Source organism: Denticeps clupeoides, chromosome 16 (assembly GCF_900700375.1).
Source record: "Denticeps clupeoides chromosome 16, fDenClu1.1, whole genome shotgun sequence".
Taxonomy (NCBI): domain Eukaryota; kingdom Metazoa; phylum Chordata; class Actinopteri; order Clupeiformes; family Denticipitidae; genus Denticeps; species Denticeps clupeoides.
Genome location: NC_041722.1, coordinates 4,146,801 through 4,169,154, shown reverse-complemented (window position 1 = coordinate 4,169,154; position 22,354 = coordinate 4,146,801). Strand labels below are relative to the sequence as shown.

Sequence of the window (22,354 nt, the reverse complement as noted above, 5' to 3'; positions counted from 1 at the left end):
GTGCCATTAACCGTGTTTGGGACTGCTGTTGGTCCACTTTATTATAAAACACTTACCCCTGTGTGTGTGTGCGTGTGTGTTTAGAGGTACATTATAGACCAGCTGTTGTCAGTTTGGATCTATTCAGAAACCCACCAATGATGAATGGAGTAATGGAACAGCAGCAGATGGGCTACAGTAACAACTTTAAAATGTATGTTTAAGGCAGTCGTATCGAAAACACAGTTGGCATTTGGAAGAACAGTGGTTGATTATCATTTGTTATGAATTAATAAAGTTTCCATTGAAATACATTATTTATTAAAAAAATATTTTAATTCACATTTGGAAAAATTACAAATATAAAATGCACATTTTGGGTCATGACCACTTTAATTGTTTCCCTGGGAGACTATGATACAAGGTCAGCCCTTCTGCTCATAAATGAGTATACTTCTTCCCACTCTGCCGTCAGGAATGTGAGTATGAAAAATGTCAGTAGTTTTCACAAAATCATTTGCGTTGAGGAAGGCGGAGATGTCCTGTCGGGAAAGAAAGTATATGATGAATAAAAAAAATCTTCCCATCATGCTGTTATTATTAATAATGCTCAGTGTATGGACAACAATGTCATGTGTGGTATTTCAGCTTTGCACCTTTAAAAAAAAGGGTGTGCCTCAGAGAAATTAAGAATTATTTTCAGCAAAAAACCAAAACCATTACTCTTACATACCTGTTCCAGAACATCAAAAAAGACTATATGGGAGGGTAGAGATTCCTTGTAGGGATACGTCCTTGCTAGCCATCTACCCGGGTCTGTGTAGAAGGCATCTGCTTCGTCCACATAGTTCATATCACCTGTTAGATCTGGAGGGCACTCCAAGAAGCGCATTTTGAGAGGACAGTGAATATGGCTGGAAAACAACAACAAAAAAAAAAGATTATGGGAAATAGTTTTTTTTTTTTTTTTTTTAATGAAGAGCTGGGTCATTATTTGAATACCTAAAGAAGGGCGTTGAGTGGCAGGGCATCAGAAAGAGAACCTGTGTTTGAGATGAATTAGGGGTCACATGGTCACACAGGGGTTGGAGGTGACCCATGACATCCAGGGTGCCCCGCTGGTGAACCAGTCCAGTGTACAGAGCTGTGATCAGGTTTGCAGTCAATAAGGTGTATGCTGCTGGCTTCCTCCATACTTTCAGGCTTGCCAATGATTTGCCTGCAATCAAATTTTAAGTGAAGTGATTGTCATTGTGAAGCATCCTCACCATTAGTGAGCATTGGGCAGCCCATTGGGCAGCCATGAAAAGCCGGGGAGCAGTGTGTGGGGACTGTACTTTACTCTGCTGCTTCAGGATTCAAACTGGCAACCTTCCGATTATGGGTCCGCTTCCTTACACTCAACCCCCCGACTTCCCCTGCCCCAACTTCATTAACAGCTGATGATTTTGCCAACTTCTTCACAGGGAAGATTGAAAAAATCTGTGAGACATTCTCCACCACTAATCCTACTCTTCCCTCTGAAAATTCGACAACTACTCTAAATCAATTTTCTAAAATCACATCTGATGAAATCATTCAGATTATTTCCACAGGCAACCCAACCACCTGTCCACTAGATCCAATACCTTCTGCAATGTTTCAAACTATCTCCCCTGACCTCATCCCTTTCATTTCTTATATCATAAACGGCTCAATCTCATCTGGCCACGTACCATCCGCCTTCAAAACAGCCAGGGTTCTTCCAATCCTAAAGAAACCCACTGCTGATCCTACAGACATTAACAATTACAGACCAGTTTCCCTCCTCTCGTTTCTATCCAAAATCCTTGAGCGCTGTGTCTACAACCAGCTATCACTCCATTTATCACAGAACAACCTCCTGGATCCTAACCAGTCTGGCTTCAGAACAGCTCATTCCACCGAGACTGCCCTTTTGGCGGTTACCGAGCAGCTACATGCAGCCAGATTGGCAAAACTGTCATCAGTTCTTATTCTCCTTGACCTATCTGCTGCATTTGACACCGTTAACCACAAGACTCTCTTGTCAATCCTGAAGAGGCTTGGAATTCGGGGCTCAGCATGGCAGTGGTTTGCTTCCTACCTTGATGAGCGATCTTACCAAGTGACTTGGAAAGGATCCACCTCTACCTCACGTAGACTCTCCACTGGTGTCCCTCAAGGCTCGGTGCTAGGTCCTCTCCTTTTCTCCCTCTACACGAGATCACTTGGTGAGGTCATTTCCTCACATGGATTATCCTACCACTGCTATGCTGACGACACACAACTCCTCTTCTCCTTTCCTCCCTCTGATCTACATGCTGCTTCCAAAATCTCTGCATGTCTAACAGACATCTCGTCTTGGATGGCAGCCCATCACCTCCAACTCAATCCCACCAAAACTGAACTAATATTCATTCCAGCAGATTCTTCACCACATCAGGATCTTGCTATTTACCTAGACAACTCGCAGCTCTCTCCTTCTGCAACAGCCCGCAACCTTGGCGTAACAATAGACAACCAACTCTCCTTCTCAACTCACATCAGCAATCTTTCCCGCTCATGTAGATTCCTTCTCTACAATATCAGACGAATCCGCCCTTACCTGTCAACCCAGGCCACCCAACTACTGGTTCAGTCCTTAGTAATCTCACGACTGGACTACTGCAACTCCCTTCTAGCTGGTCTACCTCTATGTACCATCCGACCTCTACAACTCATACAAAATGCAGCAGCACGACTGATCTTCAACCTTCCCAAATTCTCCCATACCACCCCTCTGCTACGTTCCCTTCACTGGCTCCCAGTAGCTGCACGCATCAGGTTCAAAATACTGATGCTGGCCTACAAAGCCAAACATGGAGCAGCACCATCCTACCTCACAGCCCTCATTACACCTCGCACTGCACCTCGTCTACTCCGAGCCTCCAGTACTGCTCGCCTGGTCCCTCCATCTCTGAAGGTAAAAGGAAAACATTCATCCAGACTCTTCTCCGTCTTGGCCCCTCGGTGGTGGAATGAACTTCCCCTCGAGGTCAGAACAGCTCAGTCACTGAGCACCTTCAAACGGCAGCTCAAGACCTTCCTCTTTAAAGAATATTTAGATTAAATTGTAATTTTCTTGTCAAACTTTGTGTACAGAATCTACAACAGAGTGAATTAAATAGATGTATTCATAGTTGGGGTCCTAGTGAACCGGAATTGATCTCTTCATCGATGGTAACTTGAAAGCACGTTGTAAGTCGCTCTGGATAAGGGCGTCTGCCAAATGCCGTAAATGTAAATGTAAATGTACACGCTAGGCCATCACTACCCCAGTTGACTTATGAATGCTGATAAATATACTTTAAGAAACATGTATATCTAAATACTCACCACAGAATAACATACACATGGGGAGCACCGGGTAGATGAATCTGAACTCCTTGTGACCTAACAAACTGTCAGAAAAACATCCACTAAAAATGCAGCATTTAAGCATATATTTCCAGTAATAGGTATATTATATAGGATATAGGAGTGTTCTTACCTGTAAATAACTATTGTCCAGAAAATAGTTAATATCAATATTCTGTCTCTTTTGGAAGCCAAAGTGCAACCATGGAGAAAGAATGGGAGATGAGGACCCAGAACTACCACAAATCCTTGAGTGAAGTACCAGTGCCATGGATGGGATCCATAGAATTCAGCCACATTGTGGAAGACATTAAACTTGAAGAAGTTGAAATGGACAAGGATCCACTGGGAAGGTGCAACAACAGAGCAGTCAAACATCCTGTCTGTGATGATTTATGACCATTTACTGAAATTCAGGCAATCTATATTCATTCCATGCCTCAATAGAACATTTCTGACTAAAGAGCTATTATTAATAAGGACCAGATATTTATTAGGTATAGCCATCCAAAATACCACGGTAAGAAACAGAATTATTGATAACTCGAAGATGCTTAAATTCAAACAAGTTCAACCTGCTGGCCAGGTGTCCCTATTAACATGGCCAATAATTTTAGACAAATAAGCTTACCTTTCCATGTATCAAACTGTCAATTGCTGTGGTTATTCCTAGGGTGATTGCCCTGTGAATGAAAGTATTACATTAAAGGTCCTCTATTATGAAAATTTCACTTTGTGAGATTATTTAACATTAATCCCTTATCCTGTCTATGGTCCTGCAGTGACTAGAGATGGTGATAGGTGTAAAGAGTGCTTTGGTCATTCTGCATTCAGCTCAGACATCATAAGGGGAAAGGTTACCTCCCCTTTCTCATGCTTTCTCTACCCAGAGAGTTTCCACCCCTCCCCTAAAAAGTTAAAAAGGTTTGCGGCAAACAGGAAGTGTCGATGTTTCCGCGAATGCCCCCTCAACTTCTAAAGGCTGCTCTCCTCCTCGTTCCGCCTCTCTCCTCCTCGTTAGCATTTAAAGTTACAGACACTGAAACGGCACGTCCCGGGGAAATCTCATTGTGGGACTGGATCAAAGTGGCTGTAATTCTGCACCACGGCTGAATTTCAGAGAGAGATTTCAGATACAATATTAGGGGACAACAGACCAACATAAAAGCAAAAAAAAAAAAAAAACATAATAGGGGACCTTTAATATTTCTTTAAATAGAATGCATCAAGCATCTATCAAACAAACAAACGTACAGTACAGGCCAAAAGTTTGGACACACCTTCTCATTCAATGTGTTTTCTATATTTTCATGACCATTTACGTTGGTAGATTCTCACTGAAGGCATCAAAACTATGAATGAACACATGTGGAGTTATGTACTAAACAAAAAGTGGAGACCTGGACTCCACAGTCACCGGACCTGAACCCAGTCGAGATGGTTTGGGGTGAGCTGGACCGCAGAGTGAAGGCAAAGGGGCCAACAAGTGCTAAACACCTCTGGGAACTCCTTCAAGACTGTTGGAAAACCATTTCAGATGACAACCTCCTGAAGCTCATCGAGAGAATGCCAAGAGTGTGCAAAGCAGTAATCAGAGCAAAGGGCGGATATTTTGAAGAAACTAGAATTTAAAACATGTTTTCAGTTATTTCACCTTTTTTTGTTAAGTACATAACTCCTATTAAATTTCTATTTACTATATTTACCCTACAGGAAGGCCATGGTAAATAATGAGCTTCAACTTCTTATCCTCCTGCCAGATGTGGACTGCCAACAAAGGAAGCCACACTATCAGGGCAGTAGGACGGACAACGATGGCCAGTGCAACCAGGGCCAAATATTTTGAACTAAAGAGACACAAAGAAATTTTGCATTAGGCTCACACTTCCTCATTAAAGTGGCAACAAGAATCGCTCATAAACAATAAATCCAACCGGCTTTGTGTTTTCGATCCTGGCAGCGGGTAGTAGCACAGCGCCAGCGTGGTCAACATGGTCTCTGTGGTGTTGGTGAGGGTCCGTGTGCAGCAGTACCATGTGAACCAGGAGCAAAGTTGACTGAAATACTTCCAGTCAACAAATAACAATGAATTCACTTTGGATTTTTAAAAATAAATAAATAAATAAATAATGCTCACTGTCCATCTGGCAACATCTGGCCGTTCGAGAGTCTGGATTAGCAGAAACAATTTAATGTCGGCCAATGCAGCAAGGAGCGCCTGTAGAACACGAGGTAACCACACCTGTCGGGAGAAAACAGAAAAAGAACATAACATGGCTGCAGTGTATCAAATGTATTCTTATTGTATGCCTAGAAATTTGAATAATACAGAGATGCGCTTGCCACTTACCAAAAGCAGAACCGTGTCATAACTTAGCATATGTAGTAATTTGTATACTACTGCAAAGACGAGAGGGTAGGAGTAGCCCCTGATTCCCTCCGTCCATTCCCAGGTCACATAACCATAGGTAATACATTAAGGAGTTACACTGTGATTTAAACAGATCCATACAAACTAAATTATGTATTACTATTATATGATACTGTTACATCCCGTGTTCATGTGATGTGTGGTCTGTGTTCTCTGTCTTGTTTGTGTTTTTCCTTTTTGTAGGAAGAGCCTGTAATTTATGGAACCTGACGCTGAGGCCGTTAAAGATGGCTTATCATTAATGATGACCCCTGCTTGTATCTTTATCAAGCTGTGGCCTTCTACTCACAAGAAGTACTACCAGGGTGCCAAAAGACCAGCAAATGGCCTGAGGTGCTATGACGGGAAGGCCATGTCTCGAGTGGGTGTCCACTGTCTTCCTGTTTGGTCAAGGCAGAGAAATCAAAGGACAATTTGATTTGTCTGTGGTGAGTTTTTTGGGAGTCAAATGTCGAGTGTAAAAGAGTTTCTCTCCAGTGGGGGTTCTCCCCCCGCTTCTGCCCCCCGGTTTCTCCTTTCTTTTCTTTTGGGGTTTTCTGTAAAACTGGAACAATATTAACCTACCTAATCAATTAGAAACTGTTCATTCCTGTAACCTCTATTGTGCCAGGTAACATCAGTTTAAATACAGTGCTTTGACGTGCAGAGGATATCTGAAGACCATGCGGTGGGAAACTTCCAGGGACTGCCAGTACTCGTCAGGCACAAAGCTGGTCTGCACCAGGAAGCAGTTGATGAGGCGAAGAGCGACAGTAAACGCTGTGACGCTGAGCCCAAAGGCGCCTGCACGATGAGCAGAACGGACACGATTAACATGGGAAGAGCAGCGCAGACACATTCCACACCGCGACATCATAAAGGCGCTTCTGATGGCTGCTACATATAAAGGAAAAATCATTCACATGCCGAACACCAACTCCCTCTTCGAAACCTGTGCGATGTTTGCACGTGACACATTGCATCAGAATCCATACAAAAAGCTGACAGAATCGGAACCGACCGATATGCAGACAAAGCATTGTGTTGCTCGCAAAAATAAGCTCAACATTACCATTACGATGTTGAGCAGGATCATCGTTATTGTACAGTTTCGACTTTCTCTTTCTCAACCTAACTGGTTCAATAAGCGTCGACTTGCTACGCAGACCGATCCGTCGACGAATCGCTTCCATTCTGCGAGCAAGTGGTTTTTATACATCAGCCTGACAGGCAGACGCTGCAGGCATGACAGTCAATGCAGTCACCCGCAACACTTCCGTGTTCCGTGACGTCACCAATCGACGCGAACCTGCATTGTGCCGCCTTTCGAATGAAGAATAGGCTAATTCGTTTATTTAGTTTAGTACATTATATTGACCGATCCACAATAGCACGCAGAAAGATAAAGGCACCCGTAAGAAGCCGCATTTATTTCAACGTATGCAAATCGCTTTTTTCCGCCGCGCCTTTGGACCTCGCATGCCTGCCGTAGTCGCGTAGTGACCTTGCTGTGCCGAACCAGTTGGACACGTAGCTTCGTACAACCGTGAGATTTTCTTTTCTTCCCGCGTCGTCTTCGTGTCAGCTTGTCTGTGAAGGCTGAAGAAGTTGGGCGCGCATCTTTTCTCCAGCGTGGAATCGCGCGGTGCGTATCTTAAAAACGGAAACTAAACATCAGTTAGCATGCTGGCTAACTGATGCGTTCTGGAAGGATTAGTAGGTTTGGAAGGAAAGGTTCTAGCAGCTAGAGCCGTGATCTCTGAACTTTGCCGTTGAACACAAGTAAGACACTGTCAAATAAAGAAGTCCCGAGTTCAGTCCCCACTTTCTACCATTTGTGTCCCTGAGCGAAACACTTCACCCCGAGTGTCCCCAGGGGGGGACTGTCCCTGTCACTACTGATTGGAAGTCGCTCTGGATAAGGGCGTCTGATAAATGCCGTAAATGTAAAAGTACAGCACGATAAAGGAGAGGGTAGGAACAGAATCTAAAATGATACTGGCAAAGTCTAAAAAATAAAAAAAAAAATAAAATCTTTATTTTTAGTTTACAACGCCCCGCCCCCCAAAACCGATTTTTCCATATTATTCACATAAGAGTTATAAATGAGCAAGTGCACTGAATGGTTTGCGTTCTAAGTAAAGCGTACATAGGATTCCCAGAGGCAGGAGTTGAACAGGACACGAACGGAATAGTTTTTTTTCTTAATTTGATGGATTTAAAGCCGCCTTGTTTTCTTCTGTCCTTCAACAGCAGCCTTGGACCCCGCAGCAGCAAGTGATGGTGTGAACGCACCCGAGGAGCAATGCTTCGACGAAGGATCCCCTTTCACCAGATTGCGTTTGCGACGCTGCTCGGAGTTGCTGGGGGGATTTATGTGTACCGGCCCATGTTCGAACCCCCTCGTCCGAACCCCGAGTCTGTGGTGCGGCCTGAAGATGCAAACGCTGCTGCCCCATCAGGGGGTGACCAACAGAAATGAGGCCTTCTGGAGCCTGGTTTACAATCTCTAGCGTGGACCTTCATACCTAGCTATGATAATGATAAACCACGTGCCTTGATGATGATGATGAAGGAAGAATAATAAAATAAAAAATAAGACAGATTTTAATTCCCCTGTGTGCTGTCGGTTATTTAGAGGGGGTAAAGATACCCAGTCCACCATGCAACAGAAGCTCGTGTTAACTCCACTCACTCCAGACTTGACCGAACGCTCGGATTTATCTCTGACAGCGACGGCCTGCCATACGGAGCTCGGTACAGCGTCACGCCGCCAGGGGGCGCCACAGCACCGGCGTCGGTATAGGCGCAAGATGAAATGTGCAGCCACGTTTTAAAATCCACACGTCAATGAAGCAGCTATTAGCAGAAACACGGAGTCAAGTGAGACTTTTTGAGGTTCTCTTTATTTGAAAGTAATAAAACAAGTTATATGCTTATTTGCACTGCGCCGTGGAGTGAATTCTATAAAAAAAAAAGAAAAACCCTCCTGGATCGGTATGTGAGGGAGGGGCAGTAAAACGGGAAGTGATGTGAAGTTGCCTCCAGCACCGAGCGCGGCGCACGGAATGATCAGAGCCGCGGAGGTCGACGCCAGCGGCCGCTACGCACCTCTCACTCGGACCTCGGGGCGGCCACGTCGCCTCCGCCACGCCAGACGCGCATCTGCCGGTGAGTCGCGCCGCTGGAGGCAAGTGCGACACGTTCATCCCGACATATTTTTTGCCCCAGAATGTCACTTTCCGCGCCGTGGCGACATCGCGCTCGCTTTAATACGCGGGTGGGCCGGTGTGGCGTGTTTAATTGCCTGGAAAAGGCGACAGATGACGACATTTCCTGCGAGCGGGGTCCAGCCTGGTCGCGGTGGTCGCGCCCACGTGGTTTCTCGGTGGGTGTTTATCGGCGATACTTCTCATAAGTTGTAGTTTTCGCCAGAAACTATGGTCGCTATGATCCTTCTCCTCCTTATTTGTTGCCGAAGTAGTGATGCAGCTCCCCCTCCCCCCATAAATTATATAAAATAAAATGATCGATCGGCTAGAGCTAGAAATAAGCCCCCCTCCCCAAAAAAAGCCCCTCACACCATCACCAGTTTTAATATCTAATAGTCTTTTGCAGTATTTTTTGCAGTAGTTTTATGTTTTGGCCCATGTCCATCTATACCGTTTTATTATAATAATGAGAATTATTGTAAAAATTGAAATGGTTTCCGAACATATGGTTCTGTGGCTCATGATCACTGGCTGTGCCTGCCGACCAGCATTTGCACAAGTCGATGCAAAACATGGAGCATCTTTTTCCAGTTTTCAAACGAGATTTGCGCTAGATGGGAGCCTCCTCCCCACCGGCATGCAGGCAGGGGCTCCATATTGGGGAGAGGATGACCTCCGACCCCTAATGTGCGACCCTCGCTTTATTGCATCGAGAGTTGTGCACAATGTACACAGGCGGTATGTAAATAGCTTGCACACTATGCAAACACGGGTTATCTTGGCAACGGATCCCAGCCCGAGCCATTCTTCCCTTGCCCGCGTGCCACGGTGCAACTCCGGCAGTCGAGTCGGCCTTCCCTCCGCGGCGTGAGACCCGAGATCCGTTGCGTTGGTGGCATGTCTGATGTCACCTGACCAGTCAGGATAAAGCACTGAGGATGGGGATGGGGATGAAGAACGGCCGAGATAAGCGGTGCCTAGCGCCGTGCAGACTGACCCCAGTAGCTGCCGGTTTGGCTGTTGATGCCGTATTCAAACGAGCGAGGCAAATCCGGCGCTCCAGAGAGATGCACTTGCTCCGCATGCCAGCGGCTCTCCTTTTATTCCCTTTGCTTTTGCAGTAACTCGATGATTTATTGCGAAATGCTTCTTTGATCATCGGTGTTTGCAGCGGAGCGGCGTAAATCAGGAAGTGATATGTAAGTGGCGGCCGCTACGGCCCGTCTCCACTTTACTTGCCGTCTCCGGACTCCCCCCCCATCCCAGCTGGATTCCTGCCCGGGGTGGATACCGAATTCCGCTCCGCCGGGGCTGCCCGCCACCAGACTTTGTTCCGCTTTATCCCGCTCCTGTTACAGTGCAATTAAGCGGCCCGCTGAAGTCCTGGTAAAACGGAGAAACATGAAACTCTGGGGAATTATGCACCTCGCCTGTTTATAACTATAAACCCCGTCTGACGTATTACTTAAATATCATTTTTTTTTCATTAGACCACGATTCAGACGGAACATCTGAGTGTAAGGCCTGCCACTTAAGGCTTTAAAATGGAAAAGCAGGGATAAATAAAGGAAGAAAAAGCCGGGCGAGTGTGGGCCTGGTGCCCCGCCCTCCTTCCACGCCTCCTTTCTGGGAGAGTTCGGTGGTGTGGAGCTCATAATGGTGTGAGCTTTGAAGGAGGGGTTGCCCGTCACATTCCTTCGCTTTCTTGGCCCACCGTGGAGGGGTAAGAGCAGAAAGTTGTTGTTATTTTTTACGTTTTCTGACCAGTGACTTATAGACTGTCTATGCCGGCAATACTTTTGTGTCTATTTTTTTGTAACATGACAAGGTTCCACGCCCACTCGGGCACGTTGCAATGCGTGAAACTTCCACCACATTATTGGCTAATATTGACGGAGTATCAGCCGTTTCATCGTTGCTGTAGCTTCCTTTTAAACTTCGCCGCCGTGTTGAGACATGCTCAGACCTCAGCCATGACGGTGAAGATCTTGGGGTGTGTTTGTAGAATTTAGTTCTGAAGAAATGAGGAAGTATGTACTTGTGTATATATACAGAAAATAAAATACTGCATACATATATATATATATATATATATATATATATATATAATGTAATTTTCTTTTATTCAACGATCAAACTTCATATAGTTTGATCGTTAATATAGGGTATAGACGCATCTGCGTCTGTTCCCTTGGTTCTGATCCGGCACCTGCAGGCGGGGTTTTATCCAACGGGCCATCAGCACAGGACCTGCATTACCAGACGGCCGGCGAGACGTCATGCGCCCATGTGTGTGTGTGTGTGTGTGTGTGTGTGGAGGGGGGGGTGGGGTTGTTTTCTGCCTTCACTGTTCACACGGTCCAGCACAGTTCTGCTGTAATATTGAGAAACAACCTCTCTTGAAAGTCTTAAGCTGCTTATGGACGGGGGTCTTAACGTGGCTGAGGGGGAAAGAATGCAGGACTTGTTCGTGGTCATATGATGGATGTCATGCCATCGCCGGAATCATGCACCGTGTCGTTCGGATGTCATCACAAGGAAAGCCTGGCGTCATGTGCTCGTCCAACAAAAGACGTGTGAGATGCACAATCGTTAAATCCTAATGGCATTTAGCCTGTGAACTAATTACCCGTTGTTCGGAGCGAAGCCTTGATTTTACAGCCAGACCTTTCCCTCCCCCCGATTGGCTCTAATCTGATCACGGTGTTGGCCGTGAGGCGGGGTCGGCGCGGGACACCTGTGGCAGAAAGAGGGGAGGAAGGGGAAAAAAATCCTGTTTCCTGTTACTGCGTCAGCAAAGATAAGCAGAAAAAAATGCATTTTTGGCTGTGAAACGGCCTTATCTGTGGCGGGCTGTTGCAGGCGCCTAACCGTGGTGAATCTCCACAAGTCCTTCGCCAGAAAGATCAGCCGTTTTTAAATTTTTTTATTTTGGTGGATAGATTCTTTAACGTGTAAAGTGCCCGTGTTTGTCTGCATTTGTCCGCAGGTCAGAAATAACCACTCACTATGTCTGATGGGGACTACGATTACCTCATCAAGTTCCTAGCCCTGGGGGATTCGGGGGTGGGGAAGACCAGCTTTCTCTACCAGTACACCGATGGAAGGTTTAACTCCAAATTCATCACCACAGTGGGCATAGACTTCAGAGAAAAGCGGGTGGTGAGTATGTTGATCTTCAATGTTCGACTCGAAGAGTAAATTGAAGAGTAATGAAGTAGTTTCGCATTCGACCCAAAGTGCAAATAGTAAAGTGTATCGTGGGAAAAGGTGCTTGTCTACTGCTCCGCAGTAGGATGAGCATTATTGCATGCAGGTAATAAAAAGCATGTGCGGTGTCAGTATTTTGGTATTTTTGGGACTTCGTGTGTGTTCATGTCCCAGCTGAATAAGAGATTTCCTGTTTCAGGGTGCTGGTACCCCCATGCATGTCAGTGAGCACAGGACTGAGTTGTTAATTAGTATTGGAAGACGACATTAAGGTGGTAGTAGCCTAGTGGGTAACACACTCGCCTATGAACCAGAAGACCCGGGTTCAAATCCCACTTCCTACCATTGTGTCCCTGAGCAAGACACTTAACCCTGAGTTGCTCCAGGGGGGACTGTCCCTGCAACAACTGACTGTAAGTCGATCTGGATAAGAGCGTCTGGTAAATGCTGTAAATATTTATTAGCGATCATCAGCTTCAGGAATCACATTGTTTGATTTGTGACCTAAATTAGGATGTGATTGAGTGTTGTAATGTTTTAAAACACATTTTTTATCCTTTTTTTAATCTGCACTTTATCAATTACTTCAAACCGCAGGTTAAGTGTTAATTACATTTAATTTGCTAAAAATAATTAAATTGCAGAGGGTGTGTCTGTCCATTATTCCCGTTCACTGCTGTGGCCACACCTTAAAGAAGAGAACAATACCTGCACTTCCATGTAGCGACACTACAGCAATATTCTGGAAATGTTGAATGAAGCACACTTTTGACATGAATGTTTCTGTTCAGGTGTTATGAGGAAAAAAAGGAGTTTCTCTTCTCATTTCTCTGTTCTCCAGACGTTCCATGACATTGCAATTTTGTGAATCGATTGATTGATGACTTGCCTTTAGGTGTAGATTCTATTTGCAGTTTAAAATGTATCAGTTTGAGGATGAATGGAAGACTGTACACTCTGGAATAAAGGTGAAAAGCATGTGGTGTTTCGGAGAAAAGATCATATCTATGAATTGCATCATCTGTCTATCTAGATGTATATATATTTTTTTAATTACAGAAACATGATCGCAGCAGTTATGCTGTGCGTCGCCATCACAGCAGCCTGTCCCACCAGTAATGATTTGCTACTGGCATGATCAATAGTCAATAGTCATTATTAATTACGGAGATTTCATGTGTCCAGGATCTCTGACTTGTCTTCAGCTGCTCCCAGTCCTCCAGAGCATGACACACACGAGTGAGAGGAAACTCCTAAAGAATAAACAGTGCATGTCACTTAACCAAACATGCCTCTTGCGTAGGGCTATTAAAGCAAATACATTTATATCCTGAGAAAAGGAAGACCACAACAGTAATTATCTCTTAATAATTCAACCGTTTCTGTCTCCTTCAAAGGTGTACAAATCAAATGGCCCAGATGGGACCGCAGGCAGGGGACAGAGGATCCACCTGCAGCTATGGGACACAGCCGGGCAGGAGAGGTAAGGAAACTCGGACCAGACAAGTTCACGGTTCGCGAGCTGAGATTTAGGCCTGTGTCCTCCCACTTTCAAAGGTTCCGGAGTTTGACGACAGCTTTCTTCAGGGACGCCATGGGCTTCCTCCTCCTGTTCGACCTGACCAATGAGCAGAGCTTCCTCAACGTCAGAAACTGGATGAGTACGTCTTGTTCCTTGCTAACAGAGCTGGAGCCCGTGCGGGCCTGCGTCGGGGTGGGTGGTCTGATGGCGGCTGTTCTCAGGTCAGTTACAGATGCACGCTTACTGCGAGAACCCAGATGTGGTGATTTGCGGCAACAAGTGCGACCTGGAGGACCAGAGGGCCGTCAGCGAGCAGGAGGCCCGGGAGCTGGCAGAGAAGTATGGGTGGGTATACGGGGATGGCGGTGACTCCTCGCATGCATTTGCTAACAGGGCAGTGTCTGGCCCGTGTTTGTACAGCAGCTTGCCAGCAATTCGCTTCGGTGTACAAACAGGGCCCTTCCTTTAAGAAAAACCGATCAAATATTTACTCGTTCCTCTGGCTGCTTTTTCTTAAGCATCACTCACCGGCTTATCGAGGGCGATGGGACGGGCTGCGCCTTCGTGCGCCGTGAATCAGCCCTGCGCAGGGCCAGAGCCCTCGGCAGGCCGAGTGGGATCCTGGATCAACCCAGACTACCAATAAGCAGCTTCTGTGACGAAAGCGGGTGTTGTCATGAATTATTTGAAGAACTGGTCATTTTATATCCATGTAATGTGCCATATGTGGCAAACTTTTCCCAATTCTGTAAAATGAACCGACTACTCCAGTCGGGAGTGGCTGTGAGAGGAGTGTTTGGCGGCGAACATGAGCTGAATGTGTTCATTTTTTAAATGATTTTTATGGTTTTGTAGATAGGTTCTGTGGAACATTTTGTCTCTGCTGTTTCTGTAGGTCTCAGCCGTGGGCTCTGATTGGTTGAGATGTATACATTTCTGCATAATTTGAATATTTGGAATGGGATGACACCCAACCAACAGCTTTCTTCTACCATTCCTTACAGGATTCCTTACTTTGAAACCAGCGCGGCAAATGCCGAGAACGTGGCCAAAGCTGTGGACGTTCTGCTGGACCTGATCATGAAGAGGATGGAGCGTTGCGTTGACAAGTCCTGGATTCCGGACGGCACCGTGCGCTCAAACGGCCACAGCACTAGTGACCTTATGGAGCCTAAAAATGAGGACAAGGGCAAATGTGCTTGTTAGTGTCCGAGCGATAATTCAAGTGCCTACCCTTTTAAAAACACTGATAGGGCTGGTATGGGGGTGTCAGACGTCTTGTCACCTTTTTGGAACCACGAAAAGGTGTCATGTAGAGTATATTGATAGTGTCTGTGTTTTTGGCAAGTGCCATTTATATTATGCACGTGATGTAGTGTATTGATGCATTAGGGTTTTTATTTTCTCAGCGTGCCTTACGGACAGGGCTACTGTTCACAAAGTGCCACTTGAATTACTTCTTCAAATCTTAAACACTCTTCTCTGTATCACCAGGAAAAGGTCTGTGCCACAAAGTGACTTGTGCTATAATCAAAGGGCATATGATAATTTTTTTTCCTTCCTCTTTTTAATGTAATTATTTTTTTCTAATATTTTTAGTTGTCGTAGGAACGTCCCCTGATTTATTTGATTGGTTGTATATATTAAAAAGCGCACTTCAGCATTTCTGGGAGGGAGGTGGACGTCATGGATGTATATTTATAGTCTGGAAAGGTGTGAACAGATTGAGAGTAATAGATGGTAAAGGTCCCGATCTACTGTGCCTAATAATCTGCTGCATTGTCTTAACACTGAATAATTGCCAAACGCACTCTGTATGCCAAATATGAACCGAAATTTCCTTTCTTTATTCCAGGAAAAATAAATAAATATATTTTATTATTTATTGCTTCATTTTTCACATTTTTTTTCAAAATTTCACAAGAATAATACAGACCCACAAGGGAAATTAATAAGGCCTTAGTTTCATTGCACTGATTAAATCTAATCTCAGAAGAACTTTTGTTTTGCTAAAAGCCAGGAGGAAACCCCACTATTCATTTAAGAGGCTGTGTAAATTCTGATAACATTTAAGTTCTGGACTTCCTCGGAAACTTTACTTCTCCTGATGCAAAAAGGGGGTTATCGGTCACACTTAATCTCAGATGAAAGGAAAAAACACATTTCAGCACCAAAATTCACTGGATGATTATAACTGATTCCATAATCCTATTTTTATTACATGTATGTTCATGAGTGGAAATGGAAACAGGGTTGCCAGATATGGCGAGGGAAATGGAAACACATGTTTCTGTACTTTTGGAATAAGCATTGCAGGGAGCTACAATGAAATGAGAAATCAGAGAAGAATCACGTTCATTTGCAAGTAACGGTTCGGGTGGCTGGCGCCCCCTGTCGGAGACAGGACGCCATTTTCACTGAACTGCGGTGAATAAAATAAAAATAAAGTGAAGTGATTGTCACATGTGATACACAGCAGCACAGCACACAGTGCACACAGTGAAATTTGTCCTCTGCATTTAACCCATCACCCTGAGTGAGCAGTGGGCAGCCATGACCGGCGCCCGGGGAGCAGTGTGTGGGGACGGTGCTTTGCTCAGTGGCACCTCAGTGGCACCTTGGCGGATCGGGATTCGAACCGGCAACCTTCTGATTACGTGGCCGCTTCCTTAACCGCTAGGCCACCACTGCCCCCCCACTGAAAGAGAGAATCAGGTATTCAGCTTGAGCTTCTCCAAATGTCAAACCTCGGAAGGCAGACTGGACTAAAGCTTTCTGAGAAGCTTTTAGCCCAGAGCTGTCAGTGGTGTAGGATAATTTTTTTTTTTGGCCCCCATGGACATGTCACGCAGAGATAATTAGAAGTGTTGCGTTGACAAGCTGCAGCTCTCTTGGCTGGCATTTGGCTGAAATTCCATAAAATATGCCCTGGCCATAATATAACATTTCACAATGCACACAGCAGGCGCGCATATATATATATATATATATATATATATATATATATATATATATATATACACACACACACACACACACACACACACACACACACACACACACACACACACACACACACACACACACACACAGGCCAAAAGTTCTCATTCAATGTGTTTTCTTTATTTTCATGACCATTTATATTGGTAGATTCTCACTGAAGGCATCAAAACTATGAATGAACACATGTGGAGTTATGTACTTAACAAAAAGTGGAGACCTGACCTCCACAGTCACCGGACCTGAACCCAATTGAGATGGTTTTGGGTGAGCTGGACCGCAGAGTGAAGGCAGAGTGAAGTGCTAAACACCTCTGGGAACTCCTTCAAGACTGTTGGAGAACCATTTCAGGTGACGACCTCTTGAAGCTCATCGAGAGAATGCCAAGAGTGTGCAAAGCAGTAATCAGAGCGAAGAAACTAGAATATAAAACATGTTTTCAGTTATTACACCTTTTTTTTTATATAACCCCACATGTGTTCATTCATAGCTTAATGCCTTCAGTGAGAAATGGTCATGAAAATAAAGAAAACACATTGAATGAGAATATATACATGCACACACACACATATTTATATTCTTACTTCAAGAAAAACCATCTGAAGAGGTTGTGTTTTTAACTGCACTTTTCCTATATTGCACTTTATTGTTGTTTTAATATAGTACTGAACCACTGAAGAAGCCATGAAGAGATAGAGCAGAAATGACAAGAACAGTCCATCACCAGCACGTAAGCGTCGCCACATCAGAAAACAAAGCTGCGAACAGCCATCTGTGATGGTGCCCACCTGCCCACAAGTCACCTCTGTGCTTAGTGAACGTGAGCAAGGAAGTGACTCGAACAGATGGAGTGAAGGTCACACGGCCACATGTGCTTGAGATGTCCTTGTGTGCGACGTTGAGGAGCCTTGTGCTCGTTTTGTGTCTTACTTGTGTCTCTCTTTGTCCCTCATTCCTGTCCGCCGTGAAAGGCTGGAGAAGGGCGGAGAGAGGAGAAACAGGAGATCAATAATGTGATGAACGCTCACCTTATCGCACAGTTACACCCTCAGTCTTCAGGCAAACAGAAACTTCTTTATGAGGTCGGATTTATAAGTTCCTGATTTGTCAGTCTCCTGTCACCTAATTTTAACAACAGTCTATCAGTCTACAACCAGACAATTTACAGCATTTCAGAATATTACATTCAGCTTCATACAATATAATAAAAAAATTCTAATTAGAAATGCTCACGAATTATGAAGTTGTTGAATATTTAAATAGGAGTGGCATGCTACTGTCAGAATGGTATTGATTTGCCTGATTAATCAGCCGACACTATTTTGTTGGTATGTTCTTGTCATGGCACATAAGGTTACTACAGGGTGGGCCATTTATATGGAAGCACCTTAATAAAATGGGAATGGTTGGTGATATTAACATCCTGTTTGTGGCACAGTAGTATATGTGAGGGGGCAAACTTTTCAAGATGGGTGGTGACAACTTATAAATGTGAACTTATAAAATGTGTTCAATGTCACCAACCATTCCCATTTTATTAAGGTGTATCCATATAAATGGCCCTGCCTGTACTTTGTTTTTAGTACACTTATTTAGTAGGTCCCAATGTTCTCCACATAGAGACCAGCCATGGTTAGTGTCCTGTGGAGAAGAAATGACACTTGAAACTCTGTAATGGCTGCTGCGAGGGGTCGTTCGAAGATGACTGACCTCTGCTCGATGGACCACAGCTTTGGCCTCCTGATTCTCCACCAGCAGGTGGGGCTGTTTTGCTGATTTTGGATTTGGGTGTGGCATTCGGACGGGAGTGAAAAGGTACTTTGTCTGAGGAAGATTTGATCCAGTGGGGCTTTCAAATGAATACTTCTCTGAGACCAAACTGGATGATGGAGGGGATGATGGCTAAAGACACAGGGAACCTTGCCTGTGCATTTCAGTGATGGTGTTTGCTTCCACAATGTGTCTTTCATAAGAAGCTTGCCACTGGAGGGAGTCTCGGGTTTCCTCAGCACGGAAATGTCCACCGAGGACAGTGGTGGGCAGATCACGGCCTCAGATTGCAGGGGAAAGCTGCAGATACAGAGAGGTGTGTCTTACACAGCCCCCTCCACCAAACGCTGATCCTTCAGAGGGGTGTCATGCTTCAGATATCCTGCTAAATAATACAGATTTTTGTCCAAACTGACAGAAATGCGACCAGAAATGGGCTCAGTTATAGTCTGCTTGCCTTATACTTCCTTTCCCAGTGAATCCCACAAGGTGATTCGAAATGGCAAGCTCTCCCCTCTGGTCTCCAGTTATTAACAGCGTTGCCCTTTGTTCTATCAAAGCTGTAAAGCTGTCTCAAGGTTTTCTGTGTTGTCAGAAAATAGCTGAAGGGGATGTGCCTGCAATGCAGACCAGACCAAACATTACATAAATACACCCAGCTATGTTCAAAACTGCCGAAATGTCCAGTGTGCAAGATTAGAACCACAATGATTAAAAACAGAACTGTTAGAAATAGGACTGTAAACATTTTTTGCCAGATATGTATTCCAGACATTGTCCATTACATTATGTTTTACCATACACAGTAACTCACAAAAGTGAGTACACCCCTAAGTGAAATTGTCCAAATTGTGCCAAATGAGCTTTCCGTTTTTGGTCAGTCTCACGACTTTTGTCTTTTCTTATTCGTGTAAGTTTAACACTGTCATTTGTCATTAAACCCCCCCCCCCCCCCCCCCCTTTACTGAACGTAATTAGATTGCAAAGGTGTGTTCCGCAGTGCCATTTGTCTCATTACGTTTTTCTGTCTCCTAGAGAACAGAGTAACATTTAGGGTCATAATGAGTGTCTTTACTTTTACTGATGGCAAATGTCCCTTTCTAAAAGTTTGAGGAGGAAAAGGAGAATTTCTCCACTGCTGGATGTAACGTCTGGGTGAAATATCCTGCTGATCCCAGATGTCAGTGTGTGATGGAGAAGACTGCACTTCTCGCTGCTTCGTCTGTTGGCAGCATTTATTGACATGCTGATCGGTTTTTGGCGTGCACAAGCCTGCGGCTCTAGATAGCTGATAAAATAATTATTATATCTGTGGGTGGCAACGGCTTTCTTGCTACCCAAAGGGGCAAGTTTTCGGTGGTAAACTATATGAAGTGCACTGTCGGAATATAATGACAGAGAATGTGATAACATTTGATATAGGCCTAGTGGAGATTGTATTATTTACCCGCAGAACTATATATATGTTGAATTGGAAATGTAATTTCCCCCGGTGCTTCCAATCAGGCCTATTGATCCTGTTCGGTGAGCAGGTGCTGTTTCAGATAATGGAAGTGCAATGCGTGCGGCCTGTGATGCCATAAGAACCTATTTCACTCTTAGCTTTGCAGGTGCGTTCACTCTGGAGCAGCGACTGATGGTCCTTTACCCCCGGCTGTGCGCGGGTTAATGGTTTGAGTGGTTATTGAGCATTTTAGAAGTATAACCAAATTAAAAGTCTAATCAACTACAGAGTGGGTTTGACTCTGAGGGCTAGAGAACCCTTGGTTTGAGTGGTTATTGAGCATTTTGGAAGTATAACCAAATTAAAAGTCTAATCAACTACAGAGTGGGTTTGACTCTGAGGGCTAGAGAACCCTTATTGGAAGAATAATAACTTGAAGAACCCAATTCCAGTCTGGGTACCTTGGGGTGGTCAAACCTAGCTGTTTAGTATCTGGATTCATCTATAAATATATACATGCTTAAATCAATATGCAATGCGTGCTCCACATTTGCAGCTAATGTGAACCATGTTACACTGCATTCATCTTAAGTACAGAGTAAGAGACATTTTTCAAAACATCTACTCATTTTAGCTCATTGTAGTTGTTTTTTTCATGTAGTAGACAAAAAGACCTTGTTTTACAGTCTTCAACGTTGCCAACGTAGTCTGCTTTCCTATGTTAACTCCGTAGCATCCATAGCCCCCACAGAGTAGGTATGCTAAAGGTAGCGTTTTTATTACACGAGCGATAAATAAAAATGCTTTTTTTAGGGGGTAAATATACCTAGATAGTATACCTATTATATAGTATATTCTATACTATATAATATACAGAACTGCTTATAACTATCTATGCTATATGTAATGTTTACATTTACCACTTATTGACCTTTAACCCTTTCTTTTTTCTAAAAATCAATGGCCTAATGTATTTTGTTTTGGCTTTAAAAGCTGATCAATTTAAAGCCAAATACGTTTAGCTTTTAAAGCCAAAAGACTTTTGGCTTTCAAAGCTGATCAGTTTAATAATTCAAATACAAATGAAAAGGATTGTGTTACAAAGTCTGCAACAGCTGTTTTTTCCCACTTAAAATGGCCATATTGTTCCACTTGTTGGATTAAATTCTAGAACAGACACCTCCCCCCTGTCTCCAATTAATCCCAGAATGCCAGTCACTGGCAGCCCTGATCATGCTGCCTTTCCTCCACTTCTCTGGGGTTCTCACCTGTCCATGCATAAAAATGGATTTCAAATTGGATGGGATCACAATAAACCAGGCTCAACCAGAATGAATTTATTCAGGGAATGGAAGAAAACAATCACACTCAGATTTGAATGACCTTTTCTCAGCAAGTTTTGCACCTGCCGCAACACTGGCCTTGATGGTGTATTTTTTTCCCGTCGCACTTCCAGACTTGTTCATGTCTCCTCACAGGAGACGAGCACAGGGGAAAACAGCAGCAGGTCTCTTGATCCCCTGTGCCCATTGCTGAAGGACCTTTGTTGTGAATGCTTGGGGTCTCACTGGGTTTAAACATGTGTGATTGCCATTAGTCAAGGGTGTTATGGGCTGAGGCAGATTGAATAATGAACAATGGATCATTGGAGTGTGTTTGTGAGTGTGTGTGTGTGTGTGTGGGTGTGTGTGCATACATGGTCTGATGCAAAGACAAGCAAGTACTGTCTGTTTTGCTCTGTCTGAGATACATCTGAAACCTTGAGAGATATTTAGAAGTATTTGCCACGATCACTTGTCTAAACTGCTCATCTAGAAGTCAGGGAAGGGGGGGTTGGAATCTGCAGCCACTGTCCTGTAGATGTTTTTATTTTTCTCTCCAGCCTCAATGCCGCATCAGATGTTGACCATGTTTGGCAGCAGGCGTGTACAGCATATATAACATTTCCATTTAATAACTCAAGCAGGCCTAAGTAACTTCAACATTGCATGCCAAAAAAATATTTCCCTTACATTGCTTAAATCGGACCTTTCAATTTAGAAATTGTTCCGGCTTATTTGTAACTCACTTTTTTAAGGACCAGCTGCTACCCGCAGTGGTACATTCCTCTCCGTGTCTCCGAGAAACAAAGAGAGGATGTACAGTATCTGCACTATGCAGAGCATGACTACATGTTCTCAGATAAAACCTGCCCAGAAGCCTGTCTACATATATATGAACCTGCAGGTGTCGACTGTCTGTAAACTGGAGGCTCAGAGTCTATCAGCGTCTCAGGCGCTTTATCTCAAACTTTTCAGATGCTCTTTCTTATCTTTTTTTTTGTGTCGGTGAGCTCTTGAGTTCAGCTGCTGTGGTTGCTTTCTGTAATATTGTTCTCATGTGTTATGGCCTCCTCATAAAACTACAACATA

At 44.2% G+C, this 22,354-nt stretch overlaps 2 protein-coding genes across 6 annotated transcripts; one reads left to right on the top strand and one right to left on the bottom strand.

The window, feature by feature from the left end:
* Positions 1 to 296: 296 nt before the first annotated feature.
* On the bottom strand, positions 297 to 7,074 carry pigb (phosphatidylinositol glycan anchor biosynthesis, class B). 2 transcript variants are annotated; one of them, XM_028955721.1, is made up of 12 exons: positions 6,858 to 7,074; positions 6,460 to 6,589; positions 5,726 to 5,843; positions 5,513 to 5,617; positions 5,310 to 5,440; positions 5,082 to 5,222; positions 4,007 to 4,058; positions 3,509 to 3,720; positions 3,355 to 3,419; positions 982 to 1,198; positions 713 to 893; positions 297 to 521 (listed from the first exon to the last, which is right to left on the bottom strand). In XM_028955721.1, exons 1-12 carry the CDS (start codon positions 6,976 to 6,978, stop codon positions 405 to 407), a joined length of 1,590 nt encoding a protein of 529 aa, XP_028811554.1. In that variant the 5' UTR covers positions 6,979 to 7,074; the 3' UTR covers positions 297 to 404. The 2 variants fall into 2 exon arrangements, with proteins under 2 accessions (XP_028811554.1, XP_028811555.1); XM_028955722.1 differs by having other exon boundaries at positions 6,921 to 7,062.
* A 1,669-nt stretch (positions 7,075 to 8,743) lies between these two features.
* rab27a (RAB27A, member RAS oncogene family) lies at positions 8,744 to 15,614 on the top strand. 4 transcript variants are annotated; one of them, XM_028955727.1, is made up of 6 exons: positions 8,744 to 8,956; positions 11,987 to 12,159; positions 13,605 to 13,690; positions 13,765 to 13,868; positions 13,951 to 14,068; positions 14,734 to 15,614. In XM_028955727.1, exons 2-6 carry the CDS (start codon positions 12,007 to 12,009, stop codon positions 14,933 to 14,935), a joined length of 663 nt encoding a protein of 220 aa, XP_028811560.1. In that variant the 5' UTR covers positions 8,744 to 8,956; positions 11,987 to 12,006; the 3' UTR covers positions 14,936 to 15,614. The 4 variants fall into 4 exon arrangements, with proteins under 4 accessions (XP_028811560.1, XP_028811559.1, XP_028811557.1 ...); XM_028955726.1 differs by having other exon boundaries at positions 8,762 to 8,975; positions 13,951 to 14,074; XM_028955724.1 differs by having other exon boundaries at positions 8,774 to 8,956; positions 13,951 to 14,074.
* The last annotated feature ends 6,740 nt before the right edge of the window (positions 15,615 to 22,354 follow it).